This window comes from Planococcus citri, chromosome 2 (assembly GCF_950023065.1).
Source record: "Planococcus citri chromosome 2, ihPlaCitr1.1, whole genome shotgun sequence".
Classification (NCBI taxonomy): domain Eukaryota; kingdom Metazoa; phylum Arthropoda; class Insecta; order Hemiptera; family Pseudococcidae; genus Planococcus; species Planococcus citri.
Genome location: NC_088678.1, coordinates 76,522,965 through 76,545,614, shown reverse-complemented (window position 1 = coordinate 76,545,614; position 22,650 = coordinate 76,522,965). Strand labels below are relative to the sequence as shown.

General features: G+C 35.7%; 2 protein-coding genes across 2 annotated transcripts; both read left to right on the top strand.

The window, feature by feature from the left end:
- The first annotated feature begins 1,146 nt into the window (after nucleotides 1–1,146).
- Nucleotides 1,147–4,467, top strand: LOC135837793 (E3 SUMO-protein ligase ZBED1-like). Its single transcript, XM_065353181.1, has 5 exons — nucleotides 1,147–1,435; nucleotides 1,533–2,053; nucleotides 2,166–2,941; nucleotides 3,097–3,289; nucleotides 3,370–4,467. The coding sequence occupies exons 1-5, from the start codon at nucleotides 1,323–1,325 to the stop codon at nucleotides 4,035–4,037; spliced, it is 2,271 nt and encodes a 756-aa protein (XP_065209253.1). The 5' UTR covers nucleotides 1,147–1,322; the 3' UTR covers nucleotides 4,038–4,467.
- An 8,743-nt stretch (nucleotides 4,468–13,210) lies between these two features.
- LOC135834189 (fibroblast growth factor receptor 2-like) lies at nucleotides 13,211–21,144 on the top strand. The gene is made up of 8 exons (XM_065348028.1): nucleotides 13,211–13,858; nucleotides 13,923–14,028; nucleotides 14,111–14,345; nucleotides 19,811–20,076; nucleotides 20,158–20,351; nucleotides 20,594–20,734; nucleotides 20,827–20,926; nucleotides 21,025–21,144. Exons 1-8 carry the CDS (start codon nucleotides 13,734–13,736, stop codon nucleotides 21,142–21,144), a joined length of 1,287 nt encoding a protein of 428 aa, XP_065204100.1. The 5' UTR covers nucleotides 13,211–13,733.
- The last annotated feature ends 1,506 nt before the right edge of the window (nucleotides 21,145–22,650 follow it).

Here is a 22,650-nt window from a genome sequence, read left to right as displayed (position 1 = left end):
TGGTGTGGATCTGAAATTTTTCACGGGGTAGTTTCTCGATGGTACCCACTTTCAATGCTGATATCAACCCGAACGCTCTCGGGGCACATTTCACCCCTCTTATGCGCCGATAGCCCTTTTGTGTTTTTTAGAAAACCCCTCACATTTGAATGATTCCTGCTCCACCCCTCTTGGGGGTAGAAGGAAAGTTGATATATCATTGGATCGGAAATTTGACGTAGATTCTTTTATCTAACCACATATTTTTCGCTAAAATGCAATGCGGGGGAGAAAATTGCAAAAAACTGGTTTTGGGGGGCTTAGATCCACAATAGGGGAGAACGCTCACCAGGGTCGACTGGGGACTCATCGGATTCGTGTTCAGCACAAAAAAATGGACCAGTATACCAAAATTCAGCTTTCTACCTCACTTTCCCCAATGACCCTTTTTTTTCATATAATTTTCCTGGACTATATATGGCGGGATTACACTCTTTTTATATTTTTTTCAGTTTTTTTAAAAATATTTTTTTTCAGATTATCTCCATTTTCATAATAGTTGAATGTTTCCAAAGTGGGTGGGCGGGGGGAGAAATTCTTTTTCAAAGATTTTTTTGTGGATGTTTGTAAGTATCAGCACAATAGCGATTTTTTATTTTTATGACATGGAACCAGTTCTAATGGGGTTCTCTTAGGACCTAGAATTGACCTCAGCAGTTTGATGGGTCAAAGTAGAAAATTACAGAGAGGTCACTTCTTTGGAGGGGCATAATATGGACCCAAATGATCAAAAAGGGTTCAAATTCATACCATTGGTCAGCACCTCCATCATGATCAATATATCCAAATTTCCTCTTCCTAGGTCATCCCCATCCCATTTAAAGTAGTGTTGCGCGATTAATAATCGATTAATCGAAACGGACGATTAATCGGCAAAAATAATCGAAAATAATCGATTATTCGATTATTTAGAAAATCGTCTGATTAATCGATTATTTCAAAAATAATCGATTAATCATTTTTTCACTTTTTTCTGCAAATTTTACTATAATTTTCAGGTACTTTGACATTTTTATGAAACAAAATATTGAAATGAATTCCCGTTCATACCGTGCATTTTAAATATTGCGGTAGCACCTACCTACAGTCCGCCAAAAATAAAACGTACCTCGTACCTCGTGTCTCGCTCTGCGCTCTCGTTCATCGTTCTCCATGGTGTTGAATAAATTCAATAATTTCGAATTTTTTTTAGCTAAATAATGTCAATATTTATTATTTTAACTTTATAATTCGTAATTTAATTTCGTGTTTAACGTACTCGACATTTGACTTTGTAATTGAGTATGTTTTCTGCCAAAAATAAAATAAAACGAACAAGATTGTACGATGACGATAAAAGCTCTCAGAAATCTCAAAAATCTGCTTCCTCCAACTCTACTCTGTCTTCTTTAAAGAGGTATGTAAATAGTAAATACATCGCAAGTAGAAGTACAATAATATGCATTAATCATTAAATTTGAACTTTAATCACACCACTGAATATGTTTGTGCAGATCGAAATTTCGTAGAATTTTCTGTTTATCCGGCGAGGAGGAGAATGATGCAGAAGTAGTTGATGATGTTCAAATTGTTGGACCTCAAAATGCAGGAAATGGTGAATCACTTGAATCGTCTGGCAATGAAAATTTAAAAGAAACAGGCTCTTCAGAACTTCAAAATACCTCATCTCAGTTGTGTCCTCAACCAACTGAATCGTTATCAAAGTCTTCAAAGAAATCAATAGCTGAAGCATTTTTCGATGACTATGATTTAACACACAAAAAGTGCAAGGACTGCGGAAAAAAAATAAAAAAATGTGGAAATACGACGAATTTTATCAGCCACGCAAAGAGCCAGCACCCAGTTCGTTATTATGCAGTTTCGATTAAGTTTGGTGTGGTTCCAGTGGTTGAATCTGATTCAACATCAACACGAGAAAACGAAGAGAATCCGGTTGCAATTGCAACAAACAATTCGGTTGTTGATGACGCAGAAAATTTTTATCAGACTAAAACAACTAATAAGAAAAGTTTGAGTAAGTTCACTGTGATATACGGTTACTTGGTTAGAAATTTAATTGGATGCGAACGAGAACGATGTAATTAATTATGTATCTTATAGTTATACTCTTTTTTTTTTTTTAAAAGGTTGGAGCAGTGTTGTGCAGCCAACAATTCGCGCAATCGTAAACAGAGCTATACCTTATCCCAAAGACTCCGAAAAACGACGCGAACTTGACAAGCTGTTGGCAATATTTATCACTAAAACCTACCAACCACTTCGTATTGTTGAGATGCCGGAATTTCGAAATTTTGTACTGAAGCTTAATGCACGGTATACATTAATGAGTCGTAAAACATTAACTGAATCACTTCTACCATCGTTTTACATTGCTGCAAAGAACAAACTCATGGATATGTTGAGTAAGGCTGACTCCATCGCGGTTACAACAGATTGTTGGACTTCATGTTCGAACGAAAGTTTCCTGGGAATCACAGTCCACTTCTGGGAAAAGAATCCTGATCATGAGCTTCCAACACTCCAATCTAGAGTGCTCGAAGTCGTGCCGATTCCGGTAGATGAAACTGCCGAAAGTTTGTCCAAATTACTTAAAGAAACGTTTGTAGCTTGGAATATCGAATCAAAAATTACGGCAATTGTGACGGATCATGCGCCGAATATGAAAGCTGCGGTCAATATACTAAAAATTCGGCACCTGGGATGTCTCGCGCACTCTTTAAATACAATCGTTAAAAATTGTATCACCCAGTGTACTGATAACGAAATAAAATCGGCAATACAAAAAGCTAAAGATATAGTCACCTACTTCCATCATAGCGCGAAAGGCACCAGGATATTGAAAGCAGTAAATGAGCTTAATTTGGAAGATGGCGAGTTGATGCCCTCGAAATTGAAGCAGTATGTAAGTATTTTAAAATCTCAGCTCTCGTTGAAATAGTGCTTCATAAATACCTCGGCTCGAACATATTTCTTTTACCACCTAACTGTGTATTTTGTTAGAATTTCCTCTAAATAATTATCTAATATAGTTTTTGTGTATATGTTGGTATCATATAGGTTGAAACACGTTGGAATACCTTATACGATATGATCACGAGCGTTATTGATAACATGGAAGGTATCAACAAAGTACTAATTCAAATCGACCTGAAAAACGTAGAGAAAATTCTGAATGATACTGAAATTGCTATTTTGAAAGATATTCGCGATATGATTAAGCCGTTTAAAACCGCTACTGAAAGTATCTCCGGTGAGTATTTCCTTCTTTTTTCAACCATACGTACTTGATAAAAAAAAATCGGCACTATAATATCTTGAATTTACTTTTAGGTGATAAATACATCACGATATCGTCGGTTATTCCTTGCATTAAGGGACTACGCATGAAGTTGGCCAAAATACAGACTCATAGCGAAGCAACGAAGAATTTATTATCTACTTTCATTTCGAAAACGGCGGAGAAATTATCGGAGTATGAGACCAGAACTATTACACGCATCGCGACTCTGCTTGACCCCAAGTACAAAAAAAGTGGTTTTTGTAAGCCAAGCAATATTGATGAAGCTGTAAAAGCTGCGAAGTCGTTCATCGGTGACGTTATAAAAGAAAAAGAAGCGTCTGTCTCAGCTCAAGTTGCGCCAACATCAACTAAACCAGCCAACGATGAAGATGATTTATATTCATTTCTAGATACTGATAACGATGAAATCCAGCGTACTCCAACAGTTGATGCAACAACCTTGCTAGATAGTTTCTTTTTGCTGGAAAAATTGGATAAGAAGTCGTCAGTAGAAACGTGCATCTCTAATTTGAAGCATAAACATCCAGAATTATACCAAGTGTTTATGTTATTTTCGATGATTCCCGGGTCTAGCGTTCCATGCGAACGTTTATTTTCTAATACCGGCTATACTATGTCCGATCGGAGGAATAGATTGGCATCCTTCACTTTGAATATGCTCGTTTTTTTAAACAAAAATTGTGATTTAATATGTTAAATCTTTTTTTGAATATTTTGACTAGTTTATAAGTTTACTTTAATGCGAACGTTTATTTTAATGCGAACGTTTATTTATAGATTAGTGTTGTTTACTTTGAATATGCTCTTATGCTCGTTTTTTTGAACAAGAATCGATATTTGGTCTTATTACGTATATTCGACTCGTTCACTTTAATAAAAAAAAAAATTGATTTGCATTTTTTTTTTGCTCTCCGATTGCTTGTTCTTGTGTTATCCATTACTCCGAATCCGAAAACTTACTTCAGTTACTTCTAGAGGTTGAATTTTTTCATTTTCCCATGAATTTACCGAATTTAGCGACTTATAGAAAATAATCGATTAATCGATTATTAATCGATTATTTTTGTCCATTTTTGACGATTAATCGATTGGGAAAATAATCGTAATCGAAATCATCGATTATCAAAATAATCGATTATTCCCAACACTAATTTAAAGTGCGAAAGCTCACATTTTACCTCTACTTTTGACTCCCTCACCCCTAAAACTGATCTAGGGGTCCAAATTTTCAGCATACAATGGGAGGGTGCCGCATGAGTACTTATTGCAGGTTTAAACCTTCCAACCCTACTTGACTTCTCCCTAAGGTCGAAGAAGTGGATTTTTGGTCTATTTTGTGTGTTTTTTGACTTTTAGGAAAGCCTATAGCCCCTCCAAATTGACAAGGAGGGTCCAAATTTTCATAGTACAATAGGAGGATGTACTCGAAGTGCCTTTTTCATGTTTCAATCCACCAACCCCATTTGACCCCCCTACAGGATCGAAAAAGTGGATTTTTGGGCTATTTTACATGTTTTTCAACTTTTTACCAACTTTTAGGAAAGCCTACAGCCCCTCTACCTTGACCGGGAGGGTCCAAATTTTAACAGTACATTGGGAGGATGTAGTCTAAGTGCCTTTTTCAGGTTTCAACCTTCCAACCATATTTATGTGTTTTTTGACGTTTAGGAAAGCGTACAGGCCCTCCAAATTGACCTAGAGGGTCCAAATGTTCACAGTATAATGGGAGGATGTAGCCTAAGTGCCTCTTGGCTTATAATCATCAATTTTGAAAACACTACAGCAATTTCATGTTTGAACATTGTTATTCTACCAAAAATTGCCTAACATAATCCTAAAATCCGCAAAAAAGTTTGAACATTCAAAAAAGTAGTTCTTAATACTTAGCTTCACACATAGAAACTAAATGTTCGTCAAATATACTCTTTGGATCGATGTACTTGAATTAATTAAAAACCCTTGCACAAATTTGACAAAAATGTACCCCGGTCCATAACTGGTAGTTTACCTAATCATAAAAGTGGATTTTTGGTCTATTTCATGTTCTCGACGTTTAGGGAAGCCTACAGCCCCTCCAAATTGACCAGGAGGGTCCAAATTTTCACAGTATAATGGGTGGATGTACCCGAAGTGCCTTTTGCAGGTTTCAACCTTCCAACCCTATTTGACCCTTTACATTTGTTAGCATATGTTTTTGAAAGGATATGGGTGCAGGGGGACGGAATCTTCCCGCCCCCGCGAATACGATAAGAAAATATCGGAAGGAGCGAGTTGGGCGAAGCCCAAGGGAGTGCAGGGGGACGGAGTCCCTCCGCGAATATAATATTGGAAGGTGCGAATTGGGCAAAGCTCAAGAGGGTGTAGGGGGCAAAGTCTCCCCCCCCCCAACACAGAAGAAGCACATGAGCCAAGGGAGGGTTCGAGTAGTTCAAGAAGAGAAGTGCAGGACATGAAAAAAATACTTGCAGGAGGTAGTTGGGCGGAGCCCAAGGGGGTGCAAGGGGGACGAAGTTCCCCCCCCCCCAAATACAGGCGAATTACATGAGCGAAGCGAGGGTGCCAGTAGTTCAAGAGCCCTTAAAGTTTCTGGCACAAAAATTTGTCTCTTACGTAGCGGCAGACTGCTACGACTTTTTTTTTACCTACTGTGAGCGCCAAAACGCACATAGGATTTTTGGCGTCGAATAATTGAAGGCATATGAATAAGGATGACTTTCACTTAAGAATTCGAGGTTATCCAAATTTATGAGAGGAGGTGAAGACGTAGTGTTTTACGTCAATGTCAAAATCATTTTGTTTTACAGATCAACTTTCACCGGGTACTTTATTCGTAGGTGGTGGAAATTACACGTAGAGATAACGAGAACGACAGAAAATTCTTGCGGAAATGCCAATTTATTCGATGCATTTCTGCAAAGGATGACCAAATAAGGTACTACACAAATTTCCATCGGATCTGTTTTCATCATATTTATCACTTGATAGGGCGTTGATACAATGTATTTACGTAGATAATAAAACTCGCGATTAAAATGAGGTGCAAATGGATAGGTACCAGGTATACGAATACATAAATCACATTCGCGATGTGAAAAGTCGATTTGGAAGTTTGTTAAATTAATTAAGTTAACCGCACATATACGAGTATTTTTATACTCATGTGACTTCTTCTCAATTTTGCATAGACCAAAAATGAGATCATCAGTATTTATATATTCTAACGGTGAGTATCACAAACATTTCTAATAATAGGTAGAGTATTACTATTTCGAGAACGTAGGGGAAAAAGAAGAGAAGTTAGCTAGGTAAAGTAAATAACATCTTTAATGGTTAAAAGAAAAATCAGCCCACATCACGTGATATAGTACATATAAGGTATCCAGAGATGTAGAGATGGAAAATTTAACCTGTCGACGAGTCATCTAGTTTAGATAACCAGTTGATAGATAGGGGGTTTGGATTTTCTAGAAAGATATACCTATGTTAATCTGTTCCATGCTTGCTGACTAGTGAAAGTGTATTTTTTTTTATTCGCGTAGATTTTTATTATTTCTCCGTAATGTGAGTGTGGATTTTCTAACAAATTTTATTTTTCCGGAGATGTTAAATTTTTTTAAACGTCATTTCGTAGATATTCGATCATAATGGCATATTAATTCTATGTGGTATCCCCTGTTCGAGGGCTTGGTGTGAGCCAAATAGGTTAATTTCGTGAGCTAGATAGGAGGTATATACTTAATTTTTTTTATCGTGTTCTAATAATTATTATTTTTCAGTTTCTTTCAAAACTGATTTTCTTTTTACTATTAGATAATAGTTGGGATGCATTTTTCCAAGTGGACAGGTGTACCTACCATGGTAGACAGGTACCTGTCTGAAATTTATTTCTTATCACTCCAACTCATACCTCTGGCTATCCGGAGTTGAAACCATATTTTGGTCTTTTTGGCTTGGACTAGATTTGGATACAAGGATACTACTACATATAAATATCAAAATTGTATTATAACTCATCAAATCGTCATTTTTTTTTTTTTTTTTTTTTTAAGAAAAAAACTAAAAATTGTTAATAATTTGGGTGGGTACCTATTTTTTTTTGATTTAAAAAAAAAAATTGAAAAATTGAAAAAGAACAGAATTTTGGAGACATTTTAGGTGAAGTTTGACTTCTCCAAGTTGACATGTCTGTTAACATGCAATTATATTTCAATTTTTCATTTCATCCTTTTGTGGATATCTTTTTACAGTGACCATTGCTTTCGGATTAGCAGTCATCATGGCAACTTTCTCTCATCAGACGATTGCTTTAAATTCATCAGGTAAAAACAACGTTTTTGGAAACAAAGACTTCAATTTTATCTAAAGGTGTACCTACTACAATAATTTTCTAGCCAACTGCAAAGAACTTACGAGAACTTGCAAAGAATCCGCATTTTTAACTTGTGGCATCGCAAAAAACAGAAATAGGTTGCATTGGTATCGTTTATCACCCGAAAAAATGATGACAGTGTTGGATAATTCATCTTACTTGTCCGATTATGAAGTATCAGTAAGCGTTTTTTGCTTATACATATGTACCTACCTATAGTACTTACCTTCGCCAGAAGTAAAGCACTAATTTCATTATTTTCATTAATTTACACATTTAGAAAACAAACGAAACATGGAGCCTGCAGTATCTATCCTTATATGATAGTGGATTATATTCTTGCTTAGATCGATCAAAACCGAGAAGGAAGCAAGTGATTTGCTGCATCAGGTTAAACGTCAGTTGCAATGGTAGGCCTATTTCAATATTTTCAACACACTTTTAGGGCATTTATTAGGTATACATGGGGAAATAAATTGCTTCTAAGTGATTAATAGGGTATCTATCCTGTCTAATTGGCCAAATCACCAAAAAAAATCATTTAGGAAAATGAAAGTTTTGAAAAAGCTCAAACCCTCTACAAATTGTAATTTTTTTTCAAAAATAATTCAACATCACAAGTAAAAAACATTCGTCAAATGTACTTCTTGAAAATGATTTTTAAAAAATTATTAAGAAGAAAAATTGTAATTTTGATAGTAAAGAAGGCCATACTTGGGGCAATTCTCAAGTTGAGCAACAATAAAAACGGTAAAAGAAATACATTATTTTTGTTTTTCGTGCATTTTTGAGAAATTCTCATCTCAAAATTGAGTCGTGATTTAGGGGATTCCTGGAAAAGGTGTTATACCTACGACCTATCAAAGTAGGCCAAAATTTCAATCAGGATTTTTTTGAGCGATTTTGAAAAATTTTGAGTCTAAAATTAAGTGTGCTGTGAATGTCAATGCAGTGGAGAGCAATCCGATGAAGGTAATACTTTGATCACCATTTTTTTTTTAAAATTAAGAAATACCTATTGCAAATTGTCTCATTTTTACTGGACAACTCAATCTCAAGCCTCTGAGTTTTAGGTATTGAAAACAATCATGACATAAAACAGCATTTGCAACACATTGAGAATGGCGAAGCGTCACCATACGTATTAATTGACAAAACCGTTTTATTTATTCTTCGAGAAACAAATATGTGGATTGCTTTAAGAAGTTTTATTAGAGGTAGATACACCTTTACATACTTACATATACCTTCACTCGTAGATATGGAGGAAATTTTGTACATTTTGTAACAAATTTGAACTACGTGAATTTTGTTTTCAAACAGGATATCCCAAACCAAATTATTCGACCTACAAAACAAATCATGGAGATTCATTTGAAGAATACCTTCTTCAACAAAATGATGAAAGCATTTTGTTTATACCACCGCGCGAATTGAAAATACCGACAACTATTACGTTTCACACATGCAATACGAATGGCTGTAATGATGATATTTTCCACTCTGTTCATCATACTGGTAATGCAGCCTAAGCCAGATTATAGAATCTTGATTTCTTTAAAAGTTTACTTCTTCGTCGTGATTTTAATGCAAAGGTATGTAATTTATAGGACATAATACAGTTGTGATAGAAGAAGTTAGAGGTGGATCTGTGATATTATGCTGCGATGCTGAGCTTAATTCTGCCTGGAGTGTGCGATGGTTCATATTAAAAAAGAATGAACCGAAACCTGAGCTTCTGGTAAGATATCTAGGCATTTAAATACCTATACCTATACCTATGTAAAAGAATTATATAGACGAAGGATAGGCATCTGTATGCTGTGTGCAGTTTAATCTTGTGGTGATTTGAAACATTTTCTGGAAGTCTTCAGCAATGTTCGGCTGGACTTATATAATGAACAGAGAAGCTCAGCCTCAACCGCTTCAATGGTTGTACGTAAGGTTGAAAATAAATACGTAATAAAATCATGAACGTCATAAAATAATTTTAATTAAGAAAAAAAGTTTGAATTTGAATAATATTTACCTAATAATTACATTCATTTAAAAATTGTTGCATAAAAAATGAATTACCTATAACAATTTTCATTTATTCAAGCGCATGTCTACGTCCTACTACCTAATAATAATTAATCTTCGAAAACATACCATTCAATATGCCACTCGATTTTTCAGAATTTTTCAAAATTTTGACCTTTTTTGGGGCTCAGAGGAGCTTTGAGGGGCTGGTCCCAGAAAATAAGTTCATTTTCGTATTCAGCAAATTTGAAAAAAAAATTTCGATGTATCACACGACTTTTCACAATTTTTCAAAAATTATGACCCGTTTTTGGGGCAGTCAGGAGCTTTGTGGGGTTGGGACCCCAAAAATAAGTTCATATTCGTACTCAGCGACTTCGAAAACATACCATTCAATATGCCACTCGACTTTTTACTATTTTTCAAAATTTGGGCCTTTTTTTGGGGCAGTCAGGAACTTTGCGGAGTAGGGCCCAAAAAATAAGGCTATATTCGTACTCAGCGACTTTGAAAACATATCACTCGACTTTTCGCGATTTTTCAAAATGTTGACCCTCTTTTTGGAGCACAAGGGGGCTTTGAGGGGTTGGACCCCAAAAATAAGCTCATATTTGTACTCAGCGACTTCGAAAACGTACCATTCGATGTATCACTCGAATTTTCACAATTTTTCAAAATTCTGACCCCTTTTTGGGACACGGAGGGGCTTTGAGGGGGTGAGTTCAGAAAATAAGTTCATATTTGTATTCAGCGAGCTCGAAAACATACTCCTTGATGTATCGCACTTGCAGATTCGTTTTTCGAATACATGATTCAGTTGTGAGTGGAAGGAGAGAGTTGGGCTTCCTTCCACCGTTTCCTTCTTATGTTAGTGGGGGGACTCGGCCCCCCTGCATCCCCTTGGGCTTCGCCCAACTCTCTCTGCCCACTGTTTCCTTCTTGTATTCGCGGGAGGGACTCCGTCCCGTCCCCCCTGCACCCTTCTTGGGCTTCGCCCAAATCTCTTCTTCCTCCTTTGAAAAATATGGTAACAAACCTGTCTTGACCCTGAAACGGATCAAATGGGGTTGGAAGGTTGAAACTGGCAAAAGGCACTTCGGGTACATCCTCCCATTGTACTGTGAAAATTTGAATCCTGTAGGTCAATTGGGAGGGGCTGTAGGCTTTCCTAAACGTCAAAAAACATAAAAAAGACCGAAAATCCACTTTTTGACCCTGGAGAGGGGTCAAATAGGGTTGGAAGGGTGAAACATGCAAAAGGCACTTCGGGAATATCCTCCAATTGTAATTGTACAGTGAAAATTTGGACCCTCTAGGTCAATTTGGAGGGGCTGTAGGCTTTCTTAAACATCGATCAAAAGCCGAAAAACTTGTAAAATAGCCCAAAAATTCACTTTTTTGACCCTGGAGAAGGGTCAAATGGGGTTGGAAGGTTGAAACATGCAAATGGCACTTCGGGTACATCCTCCCACTGTACTGTGAAAATTTGGACTATCTAGGTCAATTTGGAGGGGCTGTAGGCAGTGTAGGCTCTCCTAAATGTCAAAAAACATGTAAAATAGCCCAAAAATCCACTTTTTGACCCTGCAGAGAGGTCAAATAGGGTTGGAAAGTTGAAACCTTCAAAAATCACTCAAGAGGCATTTTCTCATCGTACGCTGAGAATTTGGACCCTCCAGGTCAATTTTAGGGATGAGGGGGCCAAAAATAGTGGTGAAAAAGTGATTTTTCCCATTTTAAATAGGGTGGGGATGACCTAGGAAGCTGAAATTCGGATATATTGATCACAATGGAGGTACTGACCAATGGTGTGATTTTGGACTCTTTTTGTTCATTTGGGGCCATATTATGCCCCTCCAGAGAAATGACCTTTTTGTAATTTTCAACTTTGACCCTCCCCACTCCAAGAGTCAAATATACTTTTTGAGAAAACCCCATTTCCCAAATTTGACTGTATATGTATTTGATCAATTAGAACAGGTTCCAGGTCATAAAATGTTGGCTGAAACTTATAAACCTATATCTACCTATCTACCTATATATATATATAAAATCTGACACACGGGGAATCGTCTAGTTTGAGCTCAAAACGTCAAGAACTATCAAAATTTTCGACCCCTCACCTTTTTATCCAAAGTCGGGCCTACCGCAATAGCCAGCATTTTTTACAAAAATTTGGCTAAAAAAATCATGCTAAAACCATTGAGAAATTTGCTGTGGACACAAAATTTACCACTTTTTGAGAATTACCCTCCTACACTTTGCAATTGTGTTGAATGTAGGCCTAGGCCATTTTGTAAGTCGAGTCGGACTCTATATTGCGGACTTCCGACTTTTACCTTTCAAAAAAACTTTGCGGATCGCCGCAAGATTATACTGCACGCTAATGCCTGTGTGGTAGTATGGTCAATTGGTCATGAATGAAAAAGTGTGCGATAATCTTTCGATTATGAGAATGCCGAACGCGCCTGTCTATAATGTGTATAAATTACTTACACGGATCGAACTGTATAAGTAGGTATAGAAAGACGTTAATGAAATGGTGACACACCCACAATCTCTCCTATAGCAACTTCAAAGATCAGCTGCTCCGTGATTCGTCGGAATCTTACGAATGTTTATATTATGTACATTACCTACTTGTTCGAGGTCATCTACTTGAACAAATTTTCATTATATTATCTACATTTCAAAACATCGTATCTATGGTAATATTTAGTTGAAATATTGTCGCCAATCACAGGCTTTTGGATCGTTAATAACCAAAACAGCTCCAAATTATGAAACATGTTTGACAAAAGAGCACAAACGAAGCACAAACGATTTACATCACATCACCTCCCTAGTGCAAAGTGATCGACCAAAATGTTTTTTTAAAAATTGAGGGGAGGGAGGAGCACAAAAAAATAGTACGTGCACAAAAGAACCCAAACGAAGCACAAACGATTGACACAACTTTCACCCTCCCCCCCCCCACCTGAAAGTGGTCGTCCTGGAGAAATGAACCTCGGTCCATATACGAAGCATATGTTATATTATATGGTATAGTACTTATGTTCGATACACACCTTTACATTACATGTCATATTAACTTTGGAACCCACCTATGTAAAAATTCACTAAAAAAACATTTTGGATTAACAGGAAATAATACAGGTAATTCCAGAAGAAGTGCCTTGCTATAAAATAAATAATGTATCGGATGCGAATACCGGTACATATCAGTGTGAAAGGCATAATTCAGCATTGGAAATGAGTTGTGCTTTTGAATTGAAAATCTTCGATGGTAAGTAGCTAAGTATATATAAACTCACTGAAAAAAAATCGATGAAGCATGATTTGCTAATCAATTCAGCCGAATAATATGTGGGTAATTTTGCAGACTGTACTGTTGGTACTACAGTTGAATCAATTACGATCTCTGACAATCCTTCCACCAACAGAAATGGTGACTGACAATTTAAATATTATTTTTTTCTTTAAAAAAAAAAAAAAACAAAAAAAAACAATAGGTAATAGTAAGTAATACTTGAGCGAATTTTAGAAAAACTGAAAATGAGGCCTAAGAATTATTGATCAAAAACACTGAAAAGAAAAAGAACCTCAAAGCTGTAATTGAATTTTTATTTACATATTTTACATTAAGTAATGCTATTTCTCAAAAAAAAAAAAAAAAAAAAAAAAACAGATTGATTTTATCGACAATTTGTAGCACATTTGGGTAGTTGGGCACCTTTAGAAACCTGTGGTGCCTCTGCCCACTTCCTCACTCTAACGATCCCAGTTTAGGGGCTGATAGCTTTTCATTGCTTTGAGTTCAAAGGCGCCGATTTTTATGGAGTTCAAGTTTTTGTTTTGGCTTTAAAAGTTGATTCAGCACCTCGCCACCATACTTACTCATCTACCACGCTTACTCATAGTAATAATTCGTCAGGTTAGATAAAGTACTCTAAGGTAGTGTTGCACTTGAGAGCTAATCCGATTTTTCAACATGATTTCATAATGAAAATCACCTGGTGTTGGGTTTGGAAAGACGGCTTGATTTACATCATAATAATCACAATTTTGATAACGGCGTTAGTCTTCACAATAATATGCTGTGCCTATTGTTTCTGCAAATACGAAAAGTAAGTACCTATTTCAACTGAATCATGCCCAACTTCAATTTTGATATACGTGACAATTATACAGGAAAATAAGAAAAAGAGACGATGAGTTTGCAAAAATGACGAACGTGGTCAAGAAAATCGTCGTCCAAAAACAAATCAGCTTTAATAACGATTCGCCAGATGTCTTGGTACGAACCACTGATTAGCATATTAACAGTATGATTTCAAGAAACAAAATATATGTACAGTTACTGTGTTTTTCACCAACAGAATATGCCTATCGTTGCTATTCAATGTTTGAGATCTGGTAAAGCCAGAAATGGTATGATTTCCGACGGAGTATACCAAATGCCTTTGGATGAACGCTGGGAAATTCCTCGACATAATTTACGTATTGGTAGAACTGTGGGTGAAGGCGAATTCGGTACAGTTGCCAAAGCCGAAGCGAAGAATATTTCAGTGCGAGAAAATGAAACAACAATCGTAGCTGTGAAAATGCTCAAAGGTTAGTCTTTTCGACTAATTAATATTAAAATGCGTTAAGGGTAAAGTTGCTTAATATCGATCGACCTCTCGTCATATTTCGTCGAAAGATAATTAATTATTGTGAGAAATGAAATAGGGGAAAAATTTTAGATTCTTTTCTCAACTCACTGTGGTTACATTCATTTCTATAAAAAATTACTTCATTTTTTCATTTGCTTTTCATTTTTTTCTTTTGTTGTTCAAAGTGCACTACCGGCCCCCATGGCAAAAATTGGACTTTGGTTCGTAGATTTTGAAAACGTATTTTTCCACTTCGATTTTCAAAATAGGCAGCTCTTTTACCTTACATTTTTTTACTCCTACCAGGTTGTATCCAAATCTGAAGTGTGCAACAGAACCGACCCTTTAGAGGGTCTCTAGTCTAGGTTTCCATGATGAGGAAACAAAGTGCTTTGAAGAGTGTAATAGGGTTTAAGTAATAATAAGATCGACGAATCGATAATTAAAATTAAATCAAAATAGATTATTATACCTAGACCTACATAAAGGGCATAATTATTCTTAGCAAAGAAAATGTTATTACCAGATAGCTCGCTTCCTATATCATTAGCTTGGATTGTGGTTGCCAAATGACCGAAATCCCGCCGACATCCTTATGCTGGATATTTAGATCATCATTGTTATCGAAGATCACGAACTGAATATCGAATGTAATTAATTAAGGTTCAAATCAATAAAATCACGAAAATTCATACGTCTATGTATCAAATCACCTACACTTCGGAAATTCAACAAATTCAAAAATTAACATAAAGTAATACAGAACAAGCGGAAAACGAAACGTCTATACTGTACAATGTAACTCTTGATAGTAACTCAGCAAAGTTAAAATTGTGAATAGGTACCTACATACATATCGTACCAGATAACTTTATTTCCAAACGTCGCCATTTCTCTCAGTGAATGTGAAAACATAATATTATGTATTCAAATGACTTGGTAATCACCACGGTTTGTGTTTGGAGAGACGTAAAAGACTTGTTTTTTTTTTTTGTAAGAAATTCATTTTTTGCTTTTGGCTCTAAAACTTGATTTTTTTTCTTAAGAATTTCTAAGTTTTCGAAAATTTGTGTTTTGAGAAGTGAGAAATGATATTTTTTTTCTCATCGTCGGCCCTTATTTTGAACTTTTTCCAAATTTTACTCAATGTGCAAAATTACGGAATGGAAATTCGGCAGGAGGGAGGGAGGTGTACACGATGTCATCTGCGCATACTTATCTAGTTGCCTACATCAATAACTGCCTCATTTGCAAGGTTGTTGCTTTGCTTTAAAAAAATTAGATTAATAGGAAATTAATACATATGTATTATGTAAATGTACTCGTATGTTGAAGTATAGAATACAGTAGGTATTCTTATATCAAACACCGCGAACAGGATTTTAGTTGGTTTGCAAAAAAAAAAAAAAAATCAGATTAAAACACTGATGTGGGTACAATTTGCATTCGAGCGAGTTTATTAATCTAAACGTTGGCAACTTTTTTCTGGAGTGTATGTTGCATTGAACATTTTCAACTTCAAGTGCGCTGTTTGCGCTGTTGTTTTATAGACTCGTTGAGATTCTTTATATTATCTCTGGGTTTCTATGTTGGGGAAAGAAATTTGGTCATTCCACGTCAATTGGGCCAAGAAGTGGTAGGTGGGTTCGGCGATTTTTTTGAAATTTTTCCTGTGTAAAGACCTTCCGAAGGGATGACCAATGGCGCAAATCGCAGCCCTCTAGCTCATTTTTAAAGGCTGCTAGGGGGTGTCGAAATTTTCTGTGAACTTTAGAAATCATCCATTTCAGCAGTGGATTACTCGATAACCGCGACACCTACCAAAATGGAACTTTTACCCATAGTTAGGAATTTTAAAAGGCTTTTCGATGATATCATAAAAATCAGTGTTGCCACTTTTTTTTGTACTAAAAATTAGCTCAAAAAGTTTCAAAACGTAATTTTTATATCGTTTTGACTCTCAAAAATTCTGAAAAAAATATATTACGGACAACTTTTCATGCTGAACAACATATTAAAAAATTGGGATGGTACCATATGTCGCAAAGTCGATTTAAAAAAATTTTAAGTTTGCGAAAAAATGCGTTTTTTGATTTTAAAACATGAAAAAAAGTTTTGAATGGTGCAGTTGACCAATTTGACCCCCATTTTTACTTATCTGTTGAAAAAGTTGAAAAAATCTTTTCACTCGATGAAATGGTTTCATCACAAAAAAATCAAAAATCAAAAAATAAACGAATTTAATTTTTTTTGCTTTGAGTGTGATTTTTATCAACTTTTTCATGAAATACGTCAGAAAGAGGTGAAAATAAGGCGAATAAATTTGAACTTTTTTTGATGCTTGGAATTGATTTTTTTTTGTGATGAGTTCATTTCATCGAGTGAAAGAGTTTTTCAAACTTTTTCAACACATAGGTATGTAAAAATAAAGGCCAAATGGGTCAACTTCACCAATCAAAACTTTTTTCATGTTTTAAATTAAAAAATCGCATTTTTTCGCGAACTCAACATTTTTTTAAATCGATTTTGCGACATGTTACCATCTTAATTTTTTAATATGTTGTTCAGCATGAAAAGTTGTCTGGGTCATTCCTTGTCAACTCAACCAAAAAAAGGCGATTTTGAAAATCATGTCTTTCGATTTCGCTCAAATTTTTTACAATACATAGGATACCCATCCAGTAAGTAAGAACCCCGCAATTAGTTTGGTCCCAGCCCCCTCAGGGGGCGGGTAGTGGGGCTTCCATTATTTTCACATTGTTTCGAGGTACTCAACTTCAGCAGACCATCCCTCCAAAACTATGATACTTTGATCGAAACTGATTTCACAGTTCAAAAGGGTATTGCATTTAAAACCTTTTAAACATTTTGAAATTTTTAAAAGTTGAAAGTTGAACTTTCAAATTGAAAGTTCAAATTTCAAAATGGCGCTGTAAGTGGACCTTTTGATGTTTTTTCGAAATATTCAAGTTTCGAAATGAGATCTCTTAATGGAGGGGGAGCACCCCCACCCCCAATTTTGGGCCAAACTTTCGAAAAGAAATCTGGGGCATATGATACATTGAATTCTATGTTCTTGGTGCCGCTGAACACAAATATGACATCAGATTTTTGATAGGACCCCATCCATGGCCCCCAGCACCTCCCCAAAGGAGGTAAAAGTTCAAAAAAATGTTTTGTACGTGCGACACTTGCAATAATATGTTTTCGGTGACGCTGAACACGAATATGACGTCATATTTTTATGGGGCACCATCCACATACGCCAAATTTTTTTTTGGACTTTTACCTATTGGGGGAGGTTCTGGGGGCCATGAGTGAGGTCGGATTATAAAACTATGGCTATATTCGTGTTCAGCGATATCGCAACATACTATTTCGTGTGTCACTTGAATGTAATATTTTTTTTGGGTTACCCCCTTTGGGGAGGTGCTGGGGGCCGTGGACGGGTCCAATCAAAAATCTGACGTTATATTCGTGTTCAGCGTCACCGAAAACATACTAAGTATTCCATGTGTCGCACGTACAAAACATTTTTTGAACTTTTACCCCCTTTGGGGAGGTGATGGGGGCCATGGATGGGGTCCTATCAAAAATCTGATGTCATATTTGTGTTCAGCATCACCAAGAACATAGAATTCAATGTATCACATGCCACAGATTTCTTTTCGAAACTTTGGCCCAAAATTGGGGGTGGGGGTGCACCCGTCCATTAAGAGATCTCATCTCGAAACTTGAATATTTCGAAAAAACATCAAAAGGTACATATATGAACATTTTTTCAAAATTTTAAATGGTAGGTAGCTCCCACTTACAGCGCCATTTTGAAATTTGATTTTTCTATTTGAAAGTTCAACTTTTAACTTTTGAAAATTTCAAAATGTTTAAAAGGTTTTAAATGCAATACCCTTTTGAACTGTGAAATCAGTTTTGATCAAAGTATCATAGTTTTGGAGGAATGGTCTGCTGAAGTTCAGTACCTCGAGACAATGTGAAAATAATAGAAGCCCGCCTACCCGCCCTCTGAGGGGGCTGGGACCAAACGAATTGCGGGGTTCTTACTTACTGGATGGGTATACATTGTAAAACAAATTTGAGTGAAATCGAAAGACATGACTCAAAAAACGTTGGTTGACTTGACATGGAATGACCCGTCCTTATAATTATTTTTTTCAGAATTTTTGAGATTCGGAACGATATGAAAAGTACGTTTTGAAACTTTACGAGCTAATTTTTTGTATGAAAAAAGCGGCAACTCTGATTTTTATGATATCACCAAAAAGCCTTTCACACCCCCTAACTATGGGAAAAAGTTCCATTTTGGTGGGTATCACGGTTATGGAGTAATCTGCGGGGGTAATATTGTCCGCAGTCGTAGATAGGCCCAAACGTAGGTTGGGCATTCGTAAACGTAGTCGCAAGCGCGAGAGAAATAAAGAGCCGAGGCTAACGTTAAGAGCCTTTATTCACATATGTGTACACGTAGGCGAAAATATACAGACTAACTTACTACACTAAAATGTGTCGTGAACATTTGCATGCCCCTAGAGCAAGCAACGAGAGAGAGGAGCGTGAGAGCAAGCAACCAGAGAGAGGAGCATGAGGATGGCAACGGAAGGTGGCGGGGCAAGGCGCGTGACGAGAAAAAGGCAGGATAACGGGACTGGTTTGAAAAAGAAGCGAGCAGCAGCGTATGCGGCGGCGCGAGCATTGCTATAGCTGCGTAGGTATACGACAAACATCTATATGGCCTCTACAATGAGAACCAGGATGATGAGAAGGAGTGCAAGTGCGTCAACAGCGACCACGCGAGCATACGAGGATGCGAGAAGGATGACGATGACGATGAGGTATGGTATGCGATGACCAATGCAGTGGTCACCGCAAATCCACTGCTGAAATAGATGATATTTTAGGTTCACTGAAAACTTTGACACCCCCTGGCAGCCTTTAAAAATGAGCTAGAGGGCTGCGATTTGCGCCATTGGTCATCCCTTCAAAAGGTCTTTCCACAGAAAAAATTTCAAAAAAATCGCCGAACCCACCTACCACTTCTAGGTCCAATTGACGTGGAATGACCCTTTTGTTTAAAGCCCTATAAAAAAGTAATAAAAATGTAAGAATAAAAACAAAAAAAGAGCTATCAAATTCTACGGAGCTTTTTATCAAAATGGTCTCTTCAAATCCAGTATGACACCCCCCCCCTTGAATATTTATAACCTGTACAAAAATGAACTAAGGGAAAAAAACGAAAAAAAATTGAAAATTCAAATAGGTACTTATGAAAACTGAAACTTTTATTTTACAGTTTTTCCAGCTCTTTTTTTTTAAAATATATGACATACCTATATATGTACTTATATATTTTTTAAAATACCTAAATTTTAAATGGTATATTAACAAACGAAAAAAAATTGAATTTAGATGAGCACACAGACACAGACATGGTTGATTTAGTATCTGAAATGGAAATATTGAAATTACTTGGAAACCACCCAAACATCCTCCAGCTCATAGGTTGCTGCAGTCAGAGAGGACCCTTGCTGGTAATCACAGAATATGCTGAAAACGGAAATCTTCAGAAGTTTCTTCGTACGCATCTTCAACAATCCATTGAACTCCCAGAAACTACTCTCATGTCTTATGCTCGTCAAATTGCGCTGGGGATGGAGTATTTGGTCTCATTAAAGGTGCAACCAATCACTCAATAATGCATCGATGAGCTCTAATCTTTCGATATGTAATACCTGAATTTAATTTTAATTTTTTAGTGCATCCATCGAGATTTGGCGGCTCGCAATATCCTCGTAACAGCTAACTACACGATGAAAATAGCAGATTTTGGTCTTGCCAGAAATGTAAAGAATTCAGAGTACTATAGAAAAACTTCGAACGGAAGACTTCCGATTAAATGGATGGCACCTGAAGCTTTGCTTCATCACAAATACACACTTCAGTCAGATGTGTAAGTTGTGAATTGTTGCTGTGAGAGTGGGTGGACAATTTGTACAGAATGTTTTTGCCTTTACAAAAATACTTTTAGCTGTTATATTGTGATTTTCGACGATTTTGGATTATTTTCCCTCCGAAAATCATTTTTTCTTCGTTGTTGAATATGAACTATATCCAAACTGTCCGCCTACTCCCTCTCCCCCTTCCTCGATGATGCTAAAAAAAAACGATATTTCAATGTCAATTTTTTGTAAGGTGGTCATACGGTGTGTTATTATGGGAAATTGCAACAATGGGTGGTATTCCATATCCTGCGATTATTAATCTTGCCGGACTACTTCACGCTCTAAACCAAAATTATAGAATGGAAAAGCCTCCAAACACATCTACAAATGTGTAAGTCCAATAACACGGATTTCTTTTAAAATTTCAAAATTTCCTACTATTCGTTGTGTAACGTAATTTACTTGCGCAATCACGCGTTGCAGGTATAATTTAATGCTGGATTGTTGGGAAAATGAACCTGAACTTCGTCCAAATTTCTCGACCATTGTAGAATTACTGACAGAATTATTGACAAATACCGAGGTATGGGTTTGAGTAAAAACATGCCAGGCTTGATGAAATATTTGTACGAATCTTTTGCTCGGTTGCGATTTATATTGCATCAGTTTTTACAATTTCAGGTAATCGATGGGTCTAGCCATTTAAAAAATCCTGATACTGATGGATCTGAGATGGGAAGTAGTGTTTTCAGTTCGAAATCCTTTGAAAATGAAAATGCAAGTGAAGCTGCTTTGCTGTAATTATGTTTCAGTAAGATGAGTTTGATAAACACATTTTTGTTGATGATATTCTGGAAGTTCTTAAGAATGGAGAACAGGAAAAAAAACATACTATTTTTATCATAAATACATAAGTACTTGAAGCTGATGGTTTCACGTTTGAAATTCTTTTACTTTAAAAAAAAAAAAAAAAAAAAATGCATTGAAAATATTAAAATTACTCAAGTAGGTACCTAGCATAGTTTATTTGAGCTTTTTCAATAATATTGGGGTAATTCAATAAGTAACAAAAGTAATCTCTGTTTTACTTAATTATGTGTATTATTAGATATTTGAAAATATTATTAAGTAAGGTTCATAAGTAATTATGTAAGTAGGTACATGCATAATAATTTTTTATTATTTTATTTTATGAGCTTAAAAAATGATTTAGTACATTCAAATCCTCGATATTTGGGCTCTTTGATTATTCTTTCATAGTATTTTGTAAATAAAATATTGCTTCTTATACTTCAAAATGAATTCTGTGATTTTTTTTGAATTTGAAAGTAAAAACAAGATGCTCGCATTTTCATTTGAATACAAGTGTCTAATTATTATTCTATGCTCATTTTTAAAAGAGAATGGTGGTGTCAAAGATTATAAATTCATAAATTGTAAACATTTATGTAGATTTTAAAAAATGAATTTGAATATTTTTTAAATTTATTCAACTAACAAGGGAAGTATCCCAACCAGCACAAAATTTTTTGAACTAGATAAATGGAAATCGAAAGAGGACCCCAAAATAAACCACCAGTCAAAATTTAGGTGCTGAAATTCATTTTTAGATTTTTGATAAATTTTTAAATTTTTAAAAATTCAAATTTGAGCAAAATTTTTTTAAAAAATCAAAATTTTAGCAAATGTATGTTTAGAAAGCTGGAAATTTGGTTTATACCCGATTTTCGAGCTCCCGAGTCGATTGGTGGCGGTTTTGAAGTGTCCTGGAGCCTCCATGCAAATTTTTGATTTCTCCAGTTTTTGAAAATACGACGTTATAAATACTTACAGTGAAAATAAAATTGAAGGGTGATTTGATTTTCCAAAACTCATTAAGTGCATGAAATAAGATTATTCAGAAATAAGAAAAAAACTGCTGATACGGAGTACTATGACTATTTCATCGCCAATGATGATGAAGTTGCATACTTGAAATATTCAGGCATCAGTCTCTATTAAAATTCCAGAGTATCGAATTTTTCAAACATACGAGTATTTCGGAGGTATGTAGTTGCGAAGTATTAAGTGGATTTTTGAAAATAAATTTAGCAGATGGTTCATTTTTTTTTTTTTTTTGAGTTTTCAAGTTACAGTTGAGAAATTTGACAAGCTTTAATTGAGACAAAAAACCGAACAGAATGTACTTTTCTTTGATTTTTTTTTGCGAAATCGAACTGGTCGCCTACAATTCAAATAGGAGCTAATGATACACAAAATGATCCAGGAGAGGAATAATTGAAAAAATTAATAATATGTCTGGGTTCC